This window comes from Sebastes umbrosus, chromosome 20 (assembly GCF_015220745.1).
Source record: "Sebastes umbrosus isolate fSebUmb1 chromosome 20, fSebUmb1.pri, whole genome shotgun sequence".
NCBI lineage: Eukaryota > Metazoa > Chordata > Actinopteri > Perciformes > Sebastidae > Sebastes > Sebastes umbrosus.
The window spans coordinates 13,777,665-13,796,313 of NC_051288.1; the positions used below are offsets into that span (position 1 = coordinate 13,777,665).

General features: G+C 39.6%; 2 protein-coding genes and 1 long non-coding RNA gene across 7 annotated transcripts; 2 read left to right on the top strand and 1 right to left on the bottom strand.

Moving 5' to 3' along the window:
* Positions 1-18: 18 nt before the first annotated feature.
* LOC119479236 (translational activator of cytochrome c oxidase 1) lies at positions 19-3,602 on the bottom strand. 3 transcript variants are annotated; one of them, XM_037754614.1, is made up of 6 exons: positions 3,540-3,602; positions 3,094-3,361; positions 2,299-2,405; positions 1,902-2,029; positions 1,254-1,416; positions 480-689 (listed from the first exon to the last, which is right to left on the bottom strand). In XM_037754614.1, the coding sequence occupies exons 2-6, from the start codon at positions 3,356-3,358 to the stop codon at positions 480-482; spliced, it is 873 nt and encodes a 290-aa protein (XP_037610542.1). In that variant the 5' UTR covers positions 3,359-3,361; positions 3,540-3,602. The 3 variants fall into 3 exon arrangements, with proteins under 3 accessions (XP_037610540.1, XP_037610542.1, XP_037610541.1); XM_037754613.1 differs by lacking the exon at positions 3,540-3,602 and adding an exon at positions 3,517-3,539; XM_037754612.1 differs by lacking the exon at positions 3,540-3,602 and having other exon boundaries at positions 19-689; positions 3,094-3,532.
* Positions 3,263-15,461, top strand: pth3r (parathyroid hormone 3 receptor). Of its 3 annotated transcripts, none has more exons than XM_037754607.1 (14): positions 3,263-3,376; positions 5,760-6,101; positions 9,021-9,126; positions 10,285-10,395; positions 10,581-10,705; positions 10,836-10,930; positions 11,034-11,187; positions 12,103-12,256; positions 12,345-12,405; positions 12,490-12,556; positions 12,645-12,739; positions 12,835-12,976; positions 13,834-13,875; positions 13,976-15,461. In XM_037754607.1, the coding sequence occupies exons 2-14, from the start codon at positions 6,036-6,038 to the stop codon at positions 14,417-14,419; spliced, it is 1,662 nt and encodes a 553-aa protein (XP_037610535.1). In that variant the 5' UTR covers positions 3,263-3,376; positions 5,760-6,035; the 3' UTR covers positions 14,420-15,461. The 3 variants fall into 3 exon arrangements, with proteins under 3 accessions (XP_037610535.1, XP_037610537.1, XP_037610538.1); XM_037754609.1 differs by having other exon boundaries at positions 10,839-10,930; XM_037754610.1 differs by having other exon boundaries at positions 10,288-10,395.
* Positions 15,462-15,725: 264 nt separating this feature from the next.
* Positions 15,726-16,706, top strand: LOC119479237. The gene is made up of 2 exons (XR_005204647.1): positions 15,726-15,763; positions 16,192-16,706. It is a non-coding gene; the product is annotated as an uncharacterized LOC119479237 (long non-coding RNA).
* Positions 16,707-18,649: the final 1,943 nt, after the last annotated feature.

Genomic DNA, 18,649 nt, shown 5'->3' on the forward strand with positions numbered 1-18,649 from the left:
TGAATGAATTAGCCAATCTTTTTTTTTACCAACTTATAAAGACCTACTTGGCAAACTGTGTTTCTACAGTATCTACCAAGAAAAGAAATGCAGATGCGGGAGTTATTTCACTCTTGAAGAAGCAAGTTACACTTACTTACTACTTGAAATTAACAAGTTTGGGGAAAATCCTGAAAAAAAGTGTTGGCAGTGTATCTTCTGTATGCTCTAGGCCGACTGTTAATGAACTTCTTATAAGTGCAGTTTGATGATAGAAAATATTCAAGAAATATCACTTTACATCTTGACAAGGATGATTTCATTTTGCTTCCAAGTCCAACACAGAAAGCATCAAAATGACCAATACTCTCGTATTTTCATACTGATGATGATAAGCAGTAGGAGGTATTTTAACAAGCAGTACATGCATCCTTTCTCTGTGAAATCAAATATTCCACATTCAAGGTATTAAGTGTCCACCGAGTGTCCAGGAGGCGTGCTCAGCTGTCAGCCTGGATGTTGTCCCAGACACGTACTACGTCTGGACAGTCATTGAGGGCTTCTATTAGCGTTGAAGCAGCTTCAAGCTGGTCCTGGTCCAGAGACGAGATAGTTCGGGGAACAAACTCCAACCCAGCAGATGTAACCTGCATTCCCAGCTCCTCCAATGAGGCCCGCACCTTCCTCACGTCCGTCATGTCACAAATAAACTGAGGAGAGAGAAACACATCAAACTATTAGTTAAAGTGGAAACAGACAACTTTTCGACTCAGCCCCCCAGCAAAGACAATCAGGTCGTGTTCCGCAGTTACTTCGATTGTTCCACCGTCAGCCATTTCCTGACTGCAAATAACTTACATTGATACTCTGTGGTAACTGGGGATAGCTACCAATAGCTTCCAGGGAAAAACAAAAGTGCTATCCTCTTCCTGTTTTGGTTGCACAATGGTTGACGCACTTCATTGTGCCGTAAATCGAGCCTTAATTTTCCCAGGAGATCGTACCCGGTGGCAGACAGAATTGCATAGTGAAAGCGAGGCTTATAGGGAACCAATCTAAACATTGATAGTGTCATTATTCAATAGCCATTATATTGTGCAATCAACATTTACTTCATAATTATAAGTTAAAGCAAAAAACGTGTCTATTGCTACTTTAATCTGTGGTATAATTTTGTTTTCTTAATAAATGACTGAAACGATTTATCGGTCATCTACAGTAGGGACTGTAATACGTCTGTACTGCTCTTCTCAACATGCCTCTTCATGTCTGACCTGCAGGAGGGGCTGCTGCTCCTCATCCTCGGACTCTTGGACGTCTTCTGCTCCCGCCTCGATGGCCAGCTCCAGAGCTCTCTCAGTCGAGACGTTCTGGCCCGGCACCACCACCACCCCCCTCCTGTTGAAGTTGTGACGGCCTCCGTCTGACAGCATCCCTCTGTGGGTGAGTAGTGTGAGACAACATAATGCATTAAATCTATAGGATGTGATCATTTCTGTTTAAATACATAAACCACCACATATGAGTTTTTATTTGTATTAGACATATTTTTAGCTGTATTTTAGCCCTCCTTTTTGCTAAATTCACATATTTGCATTTGTGTGCCAGCAGCTTCTTAGCCAAAACAAATGTGTCTGTACAGGGACATCTAGTGGCTACTGCCATTTGCACACCAACCTCTATTACCAGTGCAGCATGATAACCATGCATTCTTGTGTATAATTACTGCATTCCTCCCCTATATTGTCCCGTATATCTGATCCGTGTAAAGTAATACTGCCCTGTTGATCTTCAAGCAGCAGATCAGTTTAATACTATGGGTTAATCATCAGTAGTGGTGAAAGTGCATGAAACATCTGTGTTAGTGTTTCAGCTATATATAGTCACACAGCAGAGTAAGATCATAGAAAGCCGGTCCTGACCTGTTCTTGGTAAGCAGGCGTTTGATCTCCTGGTGGCTGCGTGAGTTGTTGTCAGTCAGGACCTCGATGAGCAGCAGACACCCGCCGGGCCCCCGAGCTTCAAACACCTGCTGGGATGCTGGTTTAGCCTTTTTCCCGTAGAGCCAAGAGAAAAGACATGAATGAGTTTCTTGCAGGGTATTATACCAGAACAATTGCATTCTTATTATATGTTATATACTGGTGAAGTCATATGGTAATCTATAGACATGATAGGTGACAATGAGGGAATATATTCAGAAGGAATGGGGTTCATCCTTCCAGTAGTTTTTCAGATTTTCTTGCAGAATCTATGCCACTACACTTTATGTTGTTTTTTTTTCAATCATTTGTATTTGTCAGTATGTTGTCAACCTACCGCACTCTTGATTGCAGCCTCCACGGATGCTTTAGGCATGTTCTTGCTTCTGCACTGCTCCAGTATGTGGGCCAAGTTGATATTCATGTCCGGGTTGGATCCACCTTCTGCAGATGAGAGCAACATTGAAATTAGCAAACAAGATCATTGCTGATCCCAGCCACCCGAGCCACGGCCTCTTCATCATGAAGCAGTCCAAGAGGAAGCATGGCTACATCAGCATCAGAGCTAAAACTAACCGCCTCAGAAACAGCTTCTATCCCTAGGCCATCCAGATGCTGAGCTGAGTCTCACAACTGACCCTGACCCACTAGAGCCCCATCTCTGTCTCTATCAATTCATCCATTCGTTACCACCTCCTTACCCTTGGTTACACTGCAGTTATTGCACCACACACTTGCAAGGTTTTAATTCTATGTATTTACTGTGAAGCGCTCCATAAGTATTTCTGTATTGGGGGAGTGTGCGTGTGCGTGTGCGTGTGTGTGTGCGTGTATATTCTCTGTTATTTATTTTATAATTGTATGTATTCCCTACCTTATATTTAATCGAACAATTTTCTATTGTTGCTGCTATATTTATAATGTTTATAATGATGATAATATTTTACTTCATTATTGTTATTCAATTGATTGATTGATTGATTGTCTATTATACAGGGATGAGAGAGTTACAAACAATCTCACTGCCATGTAAATGTGTATGTGATCAATAAACTAAACTTGAACTTGAACAATAAGAAAAACACTCCATCTGACATGACATTTATTGTTGTCTACAGTTGATTAATCTCACCTTTCACAGCTATCTTTATCATCATAGCAAACTTCATGAACATCCTGCTCCTCGCCTCATCTTTAGGTCCCTTGATGTGCTTCACCTTTGACCACTTGTTGTGTCCAGCACATGAGGCGGAGCTCAGCTGCAGCGACCTGACCTGAGAGCTCCTCCACGGCGGGTTCAGCACACATGAAGCCGGCGGGAGGACGCGCTCCACCCGGGCCGAGGTGGAGGTCCGCAGGGTCCGGAGGAGAGCCCTCAGCACTACCGCTCCCACCATGCCCTTCACACACACAAGGTAAGTGTTAATGAATATACGGTGTTACCATGTGGAGCAGAGACTGTGAGCCTCTGTCTGCAGGTGAGGCCTTTAACTGTAGACACCAGTCATTTTAATATCCATAAATGAATGAAACAGCCTGAAGTTGTCAAACATACAGTTCAGATAAGTCAGGAGACACCCAGCAGCTGCTGCTGTCCTTGTTGTGAGAACCGGTACTTCCGGGTTGCGACGTCAAAAATTGACGTTAAAAAATCGGCCCTTCACAATAAAAGCCCGATTAAAGCAGCATGCTTCAGTTTTGTAATAGAATAGAAGTCAAGTCAAGTTTATTTGTATAGCACCTTTAAAAACAACTTGAGTTGACCAAAGTACTGTACAAGTTAAAAGAGAATAGATATTTATTGGCATTGTGCTTAGAACAATGAAATGTACTATAAGTCTAAGGGACATTCTTTATTCTTAAATGGTATGTTTTCTATGTTATGAATATTATAATTATATATGTATACATGTATATATGCTTATACATACACATACATATATATAGATACATATATGTATCTATATGTATGTATATATATATGCATATATATACATACATACATACATTTATATACATATATGTATACATATATGTATGTATGTATATATATATATACATATATGTATGTGTGTGTGTGTGTATATATATATACATATATATACATACATACATACATACATACATACATTTATATACATATATGTATACATATATGTATGTATGTATATATATATATACATATATGTGTGTGTGTGTATATATATATATATATACATACATACTTATGTACATATGTTGTGAATATTAGAATTATATATGTATACATGTATATATGCTTATACATATATATGTATGTATGTATATATGTATATGTATATATATATATATGAAACAGCCTATATATATGTATAAGCATATATACGTACATATATGTATCTATGTATGTATGTATATATATATACATATATATATATATACATACATACATAGTATATGTATCTATGTATGTATGTATATATATATACATACATACATATATGTATACATATATGTATGTATGTATGTATATATGTATCTATGTATGTATGTGTATATTCATTTCCATTAGTGTTTGTATGTCAATAGTTTGATTTTAATCAAAACTAACGAATTAATGCAAATTAATACAATTTAAAAAATGTCATTATTATTATGTTATTATGTGATTATTATTTTAATTGAAAAATATTTGCCATTACTTTTTGCTATTGTTGTTTGTCTTGTCTTTTGTAATCTTATTTAAAATCATTTGAACTTATCATCTTGTGTCTCCATAGTTATATAGTATTATCTTGTGTTTAGTATGTGCTGTATTAAATTAAACATTAAAACATTTATGTTTAAATAATATTAAAGTAAACATTTTGTATTAGTATAGAAAAACAATGTAAAAATAGCTCAAGCAATGATGAAAGCATTAGGGTGACAGACACTGTTGGGCACTGGTTACCAATCATTTCATGTCAAATATTCACAAACTGTGGGCTAGCTCCTCATCTAATAAATGTTTTGTCCCACACAGATTTTCTGTTTATAAACTAGTCATTTTTATACATCTGTATTTATTCTCATACACATCCTCCGCATATGGTTCCAAAGATTCCCCCTTTCTTTGAAAGTTGTACTGAATGAGGAAAACATGTAATAAATCCTGAACCATGGGAACCTGAGACCAATCGGAGGACCCCTGGGTGTTTCTGGGTGAGATTAGGAACCAGAGCAGAATATCAGCACACATGTTCAACAACTGATCCCAAAAATAACTGCTACACAAGCCAAAACATTATTAATCTTTCCCTTATGATCTGTGCATTCATTATATCTGCTAGCGTCAGGGAGGTTAAGCACTAGAGATTATCCATCTAATTGTCACAAACAGTAGGCAGTGTGAGTTTGGTCTGTATCGGTGTCCTCTAAAATGTCCCAGCGTGGGAACTGGAAAAACAAATGTTGGTCTCTTGCCATGAGACCAAAGTTTATTAAATCATACTGCTTCTATTTATGATGATGGGACATAATAATAACAATAATAATAGGCCTATGATCCAGGATTAAAAAAACAGGAACTGTATGTACTGAGTGACCAACATTTGCGTAATTGGATGGTAAAAGTTACTTTGTTTGGAAGGAGAAAAGTGGAAAAAGACAGCAACAGATAGACAAACAGAGACAGATGACCACAGCAGAGGAACACAAAGAGTTAAGTGAAGCCACAGCCAATGAAGGCCAACCCATCTCTGATATACAACAGCCCAAAGAACTGAAGAAGGAGGAGATTTCGTCCTCAGTGCTCCTCTCTCTCCTCTCACATTACAGACTGACTTCTTCATGGTCCCTCACACCTGATCAGTGGTGTCCACAAGAAGAAGCCTGGAGACAAGATCACTCCCAAAGCTCAAGAAGATCCTTAAAGGCAGTTCTTATTGAATGACGAAACAAAGATAACAAGGCACAAAAAGACAAGGAGCACCGATGGGACACCAGAGAAGAACAGTCCTTAACTTTGGGAGTTCCTTCATTGCAACCCGAGGAGGAAAAGATGATCTGATGTTAATCAAACGTCCTGTTTGAGTCGACAGCTGAAAAGACGTCATGTTGTCTTCACAGGGAACTGGTGCCTTGGCTCTTTTCCACAGTGTCTTAATAGTGACTGCACTGGTGAGTGTACTCTACTTATCTTAAGAGTGTTTGGGTGATTGAGTTATTGACTACTTCATTTATTGAATGAGTTCCATAACTATTGTTTTCCTAACATAGATTTGTTTTAGTTTATCTACAAAATGTTGCCACACTGAGGGCAAAATAATTTTGTTTGCTTTGTTTTGCTTTTACTTTTAGTCTCTCAAGATAAACATGAATATTAGCATTTTTTTAATTTGTAAGTATAAGTTCTGGTCAAGTGGATCTTATTTTTTGGGGGGTTGGAGTAATGACAAAAAAAAAACAATCTTCAGCTGTAAGTCAATTCTCAGTCTCTCAGTCCAACTTATCAAAGGATGGCTTTTATGTTCCAAATTGAAACTTTTTCACACAGTAGCATCATATCTTACACTACAACATGACACTGAGTCAGAAATAATACTCCCATACTGCTGCACTTTTAGCCAAATGTAGAAAATGTCATGTATCTGTGACTCTCTTTGATCGTTTGAATTTTGGACGTAGATTTATCTCGTGCGTCAGGGAAATGTGCCAGCCATTCACCAGCAAGACTGACCATAGATAGATGAGTGGTTCTCCTTTCTTTTTTTTTTAAACAAATGAGGTAATATGGAATCACTTTGTTTGGGTTATTTTGCAGCACAAACCCTTCTTAAAAAAGGCAGCAACTAAATAACTACAAAACAGCTAATAAATTATAGGATATGTTTGGCAAATTTGCCTGCAAAAACTTATGTTCAAATAGGAAAACTACTTTGAAACTAGTAGGGGATTGTAAAGGCAACACACACACACACACAAAAGAGCCCTCATTCTCCACCATTTCACCTGTGGTCTGCTTTCTTTCACCTCCATCAGCTCTGACCCCTTTAACCTTTCACCCACTGAAGCATGACCCCTCTGCAGCTCACGCTGACCTCCTTCGCTTCTGAGCCCCATCTCTTCATCTTCCCCAGGTCGATCCCAAGTGTTGACCTCAGGCAGACTTACAACCTCCTGCTCAGTCAGCCTGAAAATCACTTTACATGAAGCGAAGCACTGAGAGAGCAAATTCAATTATGACAGAAAGGCGAGGAGACGTCTAAGCCTGATTGTTTTGCGAACACTCCCATGTACGTCAGCAGAAAACTGTCCTGTGCAAAGAAAAGTGAACAGCTTCTCCGTATTGACTCGCATGTATTGAATTATGAGGATGTTTTGTCCAGGTACCCGTTGTTTGATATAAAACTTGAATATCTCATTGTGGCCATTAATAACCGACGTGTTTATATGGGATTGCCAACACAGCCGGAGTGTGTCCACAGTCCAATATACAACAACAAGTGTTTGAGCTGCTCAATATGTCTGTATTTACTTTGGCTTCCCCTCCCAAAACAAATGATCGCTGTTCTGAGTGTCTACAACACTGGAAACACTGTTCGCCCATTGGTGATTTATTTTAATGGCTAATGCCAAAGAATGTTAGTTATCACATATCCATCAACATGAACGGTTCCAGTTTGGCTTTAGTCTGTTTAACAAGAGTGAGAAGTTTTCTTTAGCTTGCCAGGAAGACGGCTGAGAGAAGCAGTGGTGGAAGAGATACTCCAGAGATCCAGAAAAAGTACCAATACATCAATGTAAATACAAGTAAAACCCCCACATTTATAGTCTCTTAAAAGTACAGTGTACTATTTTGGGGGGATCTATCAGCAGAAATGGAATATAATATTCATAACTATGTTTTTATTAGTGTATAATCACCTGAAACTAAGAATCGTTGTGTTTTCATTAGCTTAGAATGAGCCCTTCATATCTACATAGGGAGCGGGTCCTCTTCACGGAGTCCGTTGGTTGCAATCTGCAACCACACCGCTAGATGCCGCCAAATTCTACACACTGTACCTTTAAGTAAGTACAGCAGTGTTAGCGCTTAAAGTATCAAAAGTAAAAGTGCTCATTCTTCTGAAAATTGGCCCCTGTGACGGATATATCGTCATATATTACATTATGAAATTGTTTATACTAGGGCTGTCCTTTTTTTTGTCGACTAATCGATTAGTTGATTTAATTGACAGATCTGTAAAACTGAGTTTCTCCACAAAGAATCACACAAAAGCACCACTTTAAATCTTGTGTTTAGCAGAGACATGCTCGCAAGTTTCTCACATTCAGCATGAAAAAAGCATAAAAAACGACTAATCAACTGAAGAAATCTTAGTCGACTACGACCAAAACAACTAATTAGTCGACTAAGAAGGGACAGCCCTAGTTTATATTGATTCATTTTACTACTTCTTCACCAACGTCTGCGCTCTCGTTGTATCTTTTCTGCCTAGTCATCTCTCTCACTGTCCTCTTCGGTCGACCAAACAATCCTCATGTGAGTTGTCTAGTTGCTAGTTTTGCTGCTCTGTTTTGAAATGTGCCCGGGAACACAAAGCTGATTGTGTAGACCAGCTCTCACTAGCATGGCGGCTGAGGTCCTGAAGACAAGAACCCCCATGTGGCCGGCGGCAGCCCCGCCGCTGGAAAAAAAAAAAGGGTTGGCGAGGGATCATGACATACCGCACCCTCACACAACTATTTCACAACACCTGGAGGCAGCACATCAGATCCTTGGGAGGGTTTGTGGTTAACAGATCGCCCTAACTGGAAAGAGACTTCAGAGGAAACATTTAATGTCTTTTGGGTATATTAAAAGATAAATAAATGCTCTTCAGATGAGCTGAAGCTGCTCTTGAGGCTTGGACAAATACCATCATGCAAGTCCAGGTATTTTAGATCTATTTCAAGCGGCAATTTTGTAAATGAACTGTGTATTTCATGCCATATACAGTCAGAGAGCTTGCTGGTATTCCACATATAACACTTTATTGCATTTTTCGCATACTTGTCTGAACAATTTGTCATCTCTCTCTTAACTGCCCTCTACAGATTGACTCTGATGATGTCATCACACGAGACGAGCAGATCTACGTTCTGATTGGTGCTCACGCCAAGTGTGAGAGGAACATCCAGGCACAAACGTCCCTGGTTAAAGGTGTGTGTGTGCTGCTTTTTGACCATTTTATTCATTAAAAGCATAGGACAGGACAGTGCTCAGTTTTGCTTTGTTATCCAATCAGGAGAAGGTCACAAGTTCAATCCCGGCATGTGGGAGTCAACAGCTCTTATTTGTTGTGTTGAAACAATGTTTGTCTCTGAAAGGAAAATGTTAGCTAACCCCTAAAAATAGAAAAACTGTATGAAATAGATATTTTTTAAATTTCATTCACTGAAGTGGTTCCATGAGTTCAGTGTGTTTTAGTTATGACACATAATCCAGCTATAAAATCACATTTAAACCTTCACTTCAGGTAAAAAGTTGCTAAAAAAAAGCTGGTTCTAAGAGTTTTTTTCCTTAAAAATCGCTCCCTATTAGGGAAGTGAGGTCCTTTAACAAGCATATCTAGTGTTAGTATAAAAAAACACAAGAGGTCAGGGAGTGCATGTCCAAATATATAATCAGAAACCGCATTTATTACATCAATTATTTATTTAGGATCAGATATAACACCCATCCAATATCCTGCAGAGCAGTATCTCTGTGATTACAGAGTTGAATTTAGGTGCGGACAATAGCGGGGCATTTTTCATTCATATAATGACGCAGAAGCTGATGATGAATTGCTTCACTGATCTATTTGGAGAGGAATTATATAAGATGGAGCCCCCAGTCTGAAGACTAGTCAGAGATAGAAGAGAGGCACAGTGAGCAGCTGATCCACACTGACAGATATCATACAAAATACTCTGATACTGTATAAAGAATACAATATTATATATATTATAGGAAACCATTAAACCTATTTTCTTCAAGCACAACCATTCAAACAGGTTTTGATTGCTTTACTAATGTTGATTTAGGCTTCAGAGGTGGAAACTATAGTAAATATATTTTACATATTACATTTGGGCACCCCTGATCCAAATACTTCTTCAACCAGCGGCAGGCTTACTGTGTCCTAATTATGCACCATGCAGCTGTATTAGGGGAAAGTGAACAAAAGTATAATACAAAAACAACTGATAGGGGTATTCCTACTTTTGACAGAGCGATGTGTCTTTCCAATGAATAACTGGGCCTGTGCCATGCCTACATAGTGCACATCTGTAGGAAATCTCAATATCTAACAGCTGTTTCCCCCTATTTGTGAAGAAGGTGACTGCATCCCAGAGTGGGACGGGATCATCTGCTGGCCACGGAGCCGAGCGGGTCAGCTGGTGTCAGTGCTGTGTCCAGAGTACATCTACGACTTCAACCACAGAGGTGGGAGAGCTCAAGAGACACGAACATGCAGCAATAATACAGCAGCTTTGTCCTGATGTGCGGTCTAAGTGTATAGTCTTTTGAAGGGTTTCTTGGAATACAAACATGGGTAAAAAACTGTATTACAATATTATTGTATCACAGACTGTTGTGCTAATGTTGTGTGCTGCACTCCGTTGACCCAGGGCGAGCCTACCGCCAGTGTGACGCGTCAGGGAACTGGGAGCAAGTTCCCAGTATCAACCGCACTTGGGCTAACTACACCGAGTGCACCGCATACTTGACCTCCAACCACAGGAGCCAAGAGGAGGTATGTACATGTGTGTTTGTCTTGATATGTTCAGTTCCTGTTTGCACAATACTGCTGTTTGGCCTCTGTTTCACGACGAAAGTCTATTGCATCACATGCAGACTCTAAGTATGTTTTTGTTTTGCTTCAGAAGGTATTTGAGAGACTCCATCTCATGTACACTGTTGGCTACTCCATTTCTCTAGCATCGCTGTTGGTGGCGGTCTCCATCCTCTGCTATTTCAAGTGAGAAATGAAAAAAACATGAACCACACGTCCAACTCAAAAGTGTCAGTTGTGTCCATCTTCAGTGATATAGAACTGAAAGTATTTGTCCGTAACCTTTCAGGCGTCTCCACTGCACACGCAATTACATCCACATCCACCTCTTCACCTCCTTCATATGTCGGGCAGTCAGCATTTTCGTGAAGGACGCTGTGCTCTACTCCATATCTGAAGACAGAGAGGCTGAGCCTGAGTTCACTGCACAGAAGCCCCATATGGTAAAACAATGTTGTTTTTTATATTTAGTACCATTTATACATAGTTTTATTTGAATTATCTTCATAGCGTTTTAACATCAACACAGTGTGTTGTCAGCATAGTGATGCTGGTCCACATTAGGATGCAACACCAGCTCATGTTCTTGTCCGTGAAATGACATTTAGTGTCTAATAAGATCTAGAGATGATACACAGTATGATGTGTTTGAAAGGAATAGTTTGATATTTTGGTAAATTAGCTTAATTGCTTAAATTACTTTAGAATCGAGTTAGATGAGAAAAATGAGACCACTCTCATGTCTGTACAGTAAATATGAAGCAGCCTGTTAGCTTAGCTTAGCATAAAGACTGGAAACAGAGGGAAACAGCTAGCCTGGCTCTGTTTAAAAGTAAAAAAGGTAAAGGTTTAATTAACATGTTGTTTTGCTGTTTATTCCGTACAAAAAACAACCTTCAAATTGCGAAAACTTGCAAAAACTCTCACGAGACTCGCTGCCCAATGACCTATCTTAACCTTAACCATTCGAGGTCAATGCCTAACCTTAGCCATCTCACGAGAGTTTCGCAACTCGCGGATCACCTTCTAGACACGACCTTGTGCCTGGAAAACGGCAAATTGTCACTTTTAAGGCGCGGCCACATATGCATGAATGCAGGCGATGGTCATTCACCTGCATTCGCCCAAAAGTTCACCAAAGTTGAGCTGCATTTCGAATGCAAAGATGCGAATTTGTTTTGTGGCTAAGTGGCTGCTGACTGAGGCTTCATATTTACGTGGTATTAATATTCTTATCAAACTCTCGGCAACAAAGTGAAAGCTAAATATTGCCATAAAAAACCCAACACCGCATTAGGCTATATATGATTGTATTTTCTGTTTGAATGTTTCCTTTACGTGCTGCTTTGTGTCCTCAGGCCGGCTGTAAAGTTGCTGTTACTCTCTTCCTTTATTTCCTGGCGACCAATCATTACTGGATCCTGGTGGAGGGCTTGTACCTACATAGCCTCATCTTCATGGCCTTCCTCTCGGACAAGAACTACCTATGGGCCCTCACCATCATCGGCTGGGGTGAGCTGCATTGGACCAGATATACTCTGTTGTCACATATAGAGCTCACAGGAAATTACACAATTATTCTCTCTTCGCTCACTCACAGGTGTTCCAGCTGTGTTTGTGTCTATTTGGGTCAGTGCTCGAGCATCGCTGGCAGACACACAGTGAGTCATGTGATGCGTTTATCTGTCTAATATTTACACAATATCACAAATATTGAAATCACACTCTTCTGTCTCTGCTTTCAGATGTTGGGACATCAGTGCAGGAAACCTGAAGTGGATCTATCAAGTTCCCATTCTGGCAGCCATCGTTGTAAGGAAGAAATAATTTTAATGCTACTAAAGGATATTTGACACTTTGGTCTAATATAACCTTACTGTACAATGTACTGCCCCTGCAGGTGAATTTCCTCCTCTTCGTCAACATAATACGTGTACTGGCCTCTAAACTGTGGGAAACAAACACTGGTAAATTGGACCCTCGGCAGCAATATCGGTGATATTTCTTTTCCTCTTATTGTAAAACGACTCATAGGTTACCATCTTTCGACAAGACTGTTTTACATGAACGATTACGCTCTTTATCTGCAGGAAGCTGCTCAAGTCCACATTAGTCCTCATGCCCTTGTTTGGAGTTCACTACATGGTGTTCATGGCTCTCCCCTACACCGAGGTCACCGGGCTGCTGTGGCAGGTTCAAATGCATTATGAGATGTTCTTCAATTCATCCCAGGTCAGAAAACCCAACTCTACAAGCAATAATATGATTGTAATAGTTAACTCAAACTACTATAAGGATATCACTATTATTAACTTTTCTGATAAAGGTTTAAAGGTAGTAAAAAAGTGCAAAATTCAACTTGTTTCACGGTTTAATGCTAATTTGTAGCTGCATTTTCTGAACAGCTGTATGAATCACTTTCAAGCTAAAAATATTCCCAGAATTGATCGTTATGTTATATTTAAACATATATGTGTAATCAGAATATTTTATACACTTATAGGAACAGTGTGTAACAATCAGGGGGATCTATTGGCAGAAATGTAATGTAATTAAGTATGTTTTCATTAGTGTATAATCACCTGAAAACAAAGGTCGTTGTGTTTTCGTCACCTTAGACTGAGCTGTTTATATCTACATAGGGTCCTCTTCACGTAGTCCGCCCTGTTGCACCGCCATGTTTCTACAGTAGCCCAGAACAGACAAACCAAACACTGTGAACTTTTCCTGCTTGGGCCAGAGTTGATAACGTTACTTGCTCCCACCGCCTCTCTCTCTCTCTTGCTTCACCACTCACTTCCCCCGTACACACACACTCTACACACTCTACCCTTACAACAACTGGCTCTGGAGAAGTTGTAATCTGTAACCTCACCGCTAGATATTGACAGATCCTACACACTGGTCCTTTAAGGAACCGAGAGTTAGATGAGAAGATCGACTCTCAAGTCTTTCTGGAGAGTGGTATCGATCTTCTCACCTAACTCTCGGCAAGAAAGTAAATAACCGTATTGTGGAAAACGTCGAAATGTTGCTTTAATCATTATGGTGTACTTCTTTTAAACAAAATCTCAATTTCATGTTTCCAGGGCTTTTTTGTGGCATTCATCTACTGTTTCTGCAATGGAGAGGTAATAAGGCCATCATTTAGTTTTGAAGTGTGAATTTACTCTCGGATTAAAAAAAGGCAAACATAACTGTCTGTTTTTTTCTCCTTCTTCCTGTTCTCAGGTGCAGGCAGAGGTAAAGAAGGCGTGGTTAAGACGCAGCCTCGCGCTGGACCTCAAACAGAAAGCCAGGATGACCAGCAGCGGAGGCAGCTGTTACTACGGCGGCATGATGTCACACACCACCACCCACAGCGTCAGCTTGTCTGCCGCCAATCCCAAAGCTCTTTCTTTCACCGGTGCTGGAGGGTCAGGGGTCAGGCCGCCACGCCACGGCTCTCTCCACCAGCAAACCAGCCTGCCTGGATACGTGCCCGGTGATACAGAGACATCCCGACAGGAGCTTGCTGTGCGAAAGCCAGGAGGGACGGAGTCTGGGGTTTTTGCCAGGCATGCCAGAGCCAGCAAGAAAAATCACGACACAGGAATTCATGGAGCAGCCCAAACCCCTGGAGCAGAAGATCCAGACAGCTGCTTATCTCTGAAAGAGCTGGAGACCATCTTGTGATTGTTTTGGTACATTGACACATGAACAGAAATGAGGTGTTGGACTTAAAGCAGATGACAGGGATGAATTGTTCTGACTTCACCTGACTAGACTGGACATCTGACTGAGGACCTTCCATACTAGACATTTCAAGGATTTGTTGAGATTATTTTGTCAACTTCTTCCAAGGTGAAGAAAGACTTATAAGTCTTAACTGGTGGATTTTTCGTGCATCTATTTAGTTTCTGTCAGTGTAAATGAATTGAAGGGATAATGTAGAGCGAGCCAGTTTATTTCACAACAATGACCCGCTAGCTGTACATTATCCCGCTTAATACACGGAGCCCCTTGTATTTGTATGCTTTCAATTGATGTGTAAGAATTGTGAACAGATAGAATGAAGCTGTGGAGATGTGATGCTGCAGAGAATATAGAAAAGTCAAAGGACAGACCTGGATGTTTAAACAGGGGGACATTTTTTGTGATTCATCTCTCTCTTCACATCTTTCCTGTGTTGGATTTTCCTGGCCATACTGGCTGACCCCAGGTCAAACTGCACTTACGTGTGTGTGTGTGTGTGTGTGTGTGTGTGTGAGGAAGCAGTAGTTAGTACTTACTTTACCGAGCTAACTGTCCACATCTGACTATTTCCAACAGTCATTAGTGTCCAGACAGCATGTCTAGACAGGTAAGGTCTCTCTGCACCTTTGTCGTTGCCCATGTTGTCTGACAGAACCCCTGAGGTGCTGATTCGCAAACCCCAACCCCTTCCTCCGTGTAACCTCTGCCCCGAACGCCCTCACAACACCATCCAAAATTTCACACCCTCCCCCCAGGCCTCGACTCAGAGCAGGAGGCACCTGAGCTGTTTGTAGATCTCGAGCACGAGTGACAAACCTGCAGCACAAGCCACCATTATTCACAAGGTAAACAGACAGGAAATTGAACTTGTAAATGTTTTAGGACTGTTTAAGTGTCCAGAAATAGAGAGATGTACAGTGTAAGATAACTCAGATCATTTAATACATGTTTTGAGAGTTTAAATAAAGTGAATTAAATTAAACTGAATGGGATTGATTTACTCATTGCTTCTTAGCTCTATGTGTGATTGTTATGTCAGGGCAAAACTCAAAGGTGCTCTACAATATTCAGAGGGTTACAATAGCAGCAAACAACTATTTGCTATGTAAAGATTTAGAGGCGTAATGTCTACCTGAGCAGAGAATGAAGTCACTCTCCTTCTGTGTGTGTTGTAATCTGAGCTTCTCTGTGCTTTGTTGACATTGCTGGGCCGGCCTGAAACCACTGTCCCGACCGACAGCGTCATCGCGGAAGCGTAGCACCCATCCTCCGGTTCCCCCTCAGGTAAACACTGTTATCTCTGTCAGCACTGTTGTGTAACAGGTGTGTTCTGAGGTGTGCTGTTAGTGCATTTTACAACATTTAGGACATAATGATTTAAATAAGGGTTATTCAAGTGTTCACTGGGAATTTGATTCACCTCAATTAGAATTATCATATGAGTTACAGACGTGTCTTTACCAATGTAAGTCTATGAGAAAAAGTATTTTTGAGCACAATGGCATCACGTGACAGACACAGAAGTTGCAATTTGACCACAACGAAAATTGACTTCAAAGCCTGGCGCTCTTACTGGGGGCTTGACTGGAACACAAAGTGGAATGATATTAGACTAAGGCTAAAATAAGAATGGAGTCATTTATCATAGAGTTTGCAATGGTCTTCACCTCTGCCAGAGATATCAGACTCATCAATTTAATTTCCTTTTGCAGACTATCTCTATGGGTGGCTGAAGCAGAAAACATGAAGGCTTTCTTTCCCGTCTTTGTCCGTACAATTTGAGAGCGACACTGAGAACAACAGATTTGTCACCAACGTTACTGGAGGCCAACAATGAGGGGTTATGAAGTTCAGTATGGTTCAATATGACAGGTAGTAGAAAAATATTATTATCAAAGTTCTGAAATACATGAGCTGAGAAAGATGCGAGGTCAGCAGAGTTGCGAAGGAGATGACTTCTAACTGTTTATGTGCAATGTACCGTACATTACCACTGGAAAGCACCATCATGACACATATTTTTATTTCATAATCCGAGTGTTTGTTCTTTGCCTCTGCTCTCTTGTGAGTCCCAAAAAGTATGGAAGTGCAGTGGACTGCCCCTTTAAATGATTAGATACCAGATAAAGCTCTGCCCCCTGTTGTAAAAATGAAAACATTGCAAGTTAAAATGTCCTCACTGTTTTTTTCCAAATGACAAGTCAAATGAAGGAATTATCAAGCGATAGATTGCATGTTTGTGAGCACTGTTTTTGACTTTCACACCATGAAAACCCTGTCAACACACAGGGAGAAGTGGGTAGAAAGAAAATAATGCACAATGATTTTAGAACATTGTTTGACTTGCTTATCTTTGTTGTTTGGGGCATTTAAAATATATAAAGTACATTATTGTGATGCTGAAGGGAATGAGATTAGTTTGTTATGTTACAGTAGGTAGTTATCATACAAGCTCCAAGCCCAAATGGACTTATAAGACACCAACCGTTGCAGTGGTTAAACATTTTTCAGACATGAACATAACTAATATATATACAAATAAATTGCAAACAAATAACTTTGTCTCCTGTCCCAAGCTTGATAGAATAAAATCTGCCATAAAAAGGTGCCTTTCCTAAAATACAGCTTTTTTATAATAATCCTGCCAGAAAAACTCATCAGAAATTCTGTTATTAAAAAGTTTAGCCCCATAAATCATCATATATCGAGCAATAAAACCTGAATCACATTTTAAATATTCATGTTTTCTGTTCAGGGAAACCAAACCATGAGGTATTGCTGTCTCTTCACAGCTCTGATGTCAAAACAGGAATATGAAGTGTGATCCAAACATATGGAGCCCCAGACACAGATATGCATGAGTGATTGCTCCTCCACCAGGACAAAAAGAAATACCAACCCCCACCCAGCAACGTATGGTGGCAACCAGCTGTCGGTTCATTAGAGAGGAAAAGGTTGGGTGTCACCATTTGATGACACTTAACAGTTGAATCAGTTCAGTTGGCTCCAGATGCATGGCGTCCTCTTCTGGTAGCAGGGGGAGGATAAAGACAGGAGGGAGGAGAGTGAAGGGAAGGCTGATCGGAAATTACAGAAGGAGGAAATGATCCAGCTTGATGCTGGAGGTGATGATATCACTCTCATTGTACTGTAAACCCATTTTCAGAAGCTGTCATTGCACAGAAATTCAACTTCAATATAGGCTATAATCACAATGCTTACAAGTACAAAAAGGTCTTTGATGGACAGATACACGTGACGTTTACATAAAATAGGTGCACTGTCCCTTAAAGAGAAAGCTTTTATTGAAATATATTGAAAAATGTAATGAGAAATTTTCCAAATCGTTCAATATATGGAAGGTCTCTGCACTTTATTTTGTAATAGAGGGAAATATATTTTTTATTTCATTTTATTTATTTTATTATATTCTTTATTGATGATCATACAGCACCTATTATCACACACATATATATGTGTATTAGGGCAGTCAATTGATTAAAATATTTAATCGCGATTAATAGCATAATTGTCCATGATTAATTGTGATTAATCACAAATTAATCACACCTTTTTATTTGTTCAGAATGTACCTTAAAGGGAGATTTGTCAAATATTGAATACTCTTATCTTACTCTTATCCATACAGTATATATAATAAGATCATAAGGCTGTATATGTTAAGAAATATTTACTATTTACTTTATATAAAAGCAGCAATCATTGGTATCTTCTGCAACATACTGCAAATAAATGAACTCCTCATCTTACACTTTCCCTTTCATTTCCTCTTAAGTAGCTTTAAGGTATGAAAAACCATCTCATGCCACACTGTCTGACAATATTATACGTACTTTATCACCTTGTTTCAACTCTTTACTGAAACTATATGATGTATAACAAGACTTTTTTATGGCTGCACCATTACATTAAACTGAAATATTTCCCCAAAATTCAGCCTGACATATTTAGTATCTTTGGAAACTTTGGGTTCTGTGGGTTTGATTAATGATATAATAAGTAATAAGTTATTCAATTTTAAGAGGTTTTTGATGATATATACCACAATGCATAGTAAATATTTAGCACTTAGGTTATTAGACTAGATGCATGTCAATGTATAAGATAAGATAAGATAAGATATTCCTTTATTAGTCCCGCAGTGGGGAA

Bases quoted from the DNA above. Each gene is read 5' to 3' on its own strand.
- LOC119479236 (XM_037754612.1), bottom strand. From the start codon at position 3,358: ATGGTGGGAGCGGTAGTGCTGAGGGCTCTCCTCCGGACCCTGCGGACC. The intron at 2,030-2,298 runs GTAGGTTGACAA...TACGGGAAAAAG, and splicing joins AGGCTGCAATCAAGAGTGCG to GCTAAACCAGCATCCCAGCA. The intron at 690-1,253 runs GTCAGACATGAA...CTCTCTCCTCAG, and splicing joins AGCAGCAGCCCCTCCTGCAG to TTTATTTGTGACATGACGGA.
- pth3r (XM_037754607.1), top strand. From the start codon at position 6,036: ATGTTGTCTTCACAGGGAACTGGTGCCTTGGCTCTTTTCCACAGTGTC. The intron at 6,102-9,020 runs GTGAGTGTACTC...TGCCCTCTACAG, and splicing joins TCTTAATAGTGACTGCACTG to ATTGACTCTGATGATGTCAT. The intron at 10,396-10,580 runs GTGGGAGAGCTC...CCGTTGACCCAG, and splicing joins CTACGACTTCAACCACAGAG to GGCGAGCCTACCGCCAGTGT.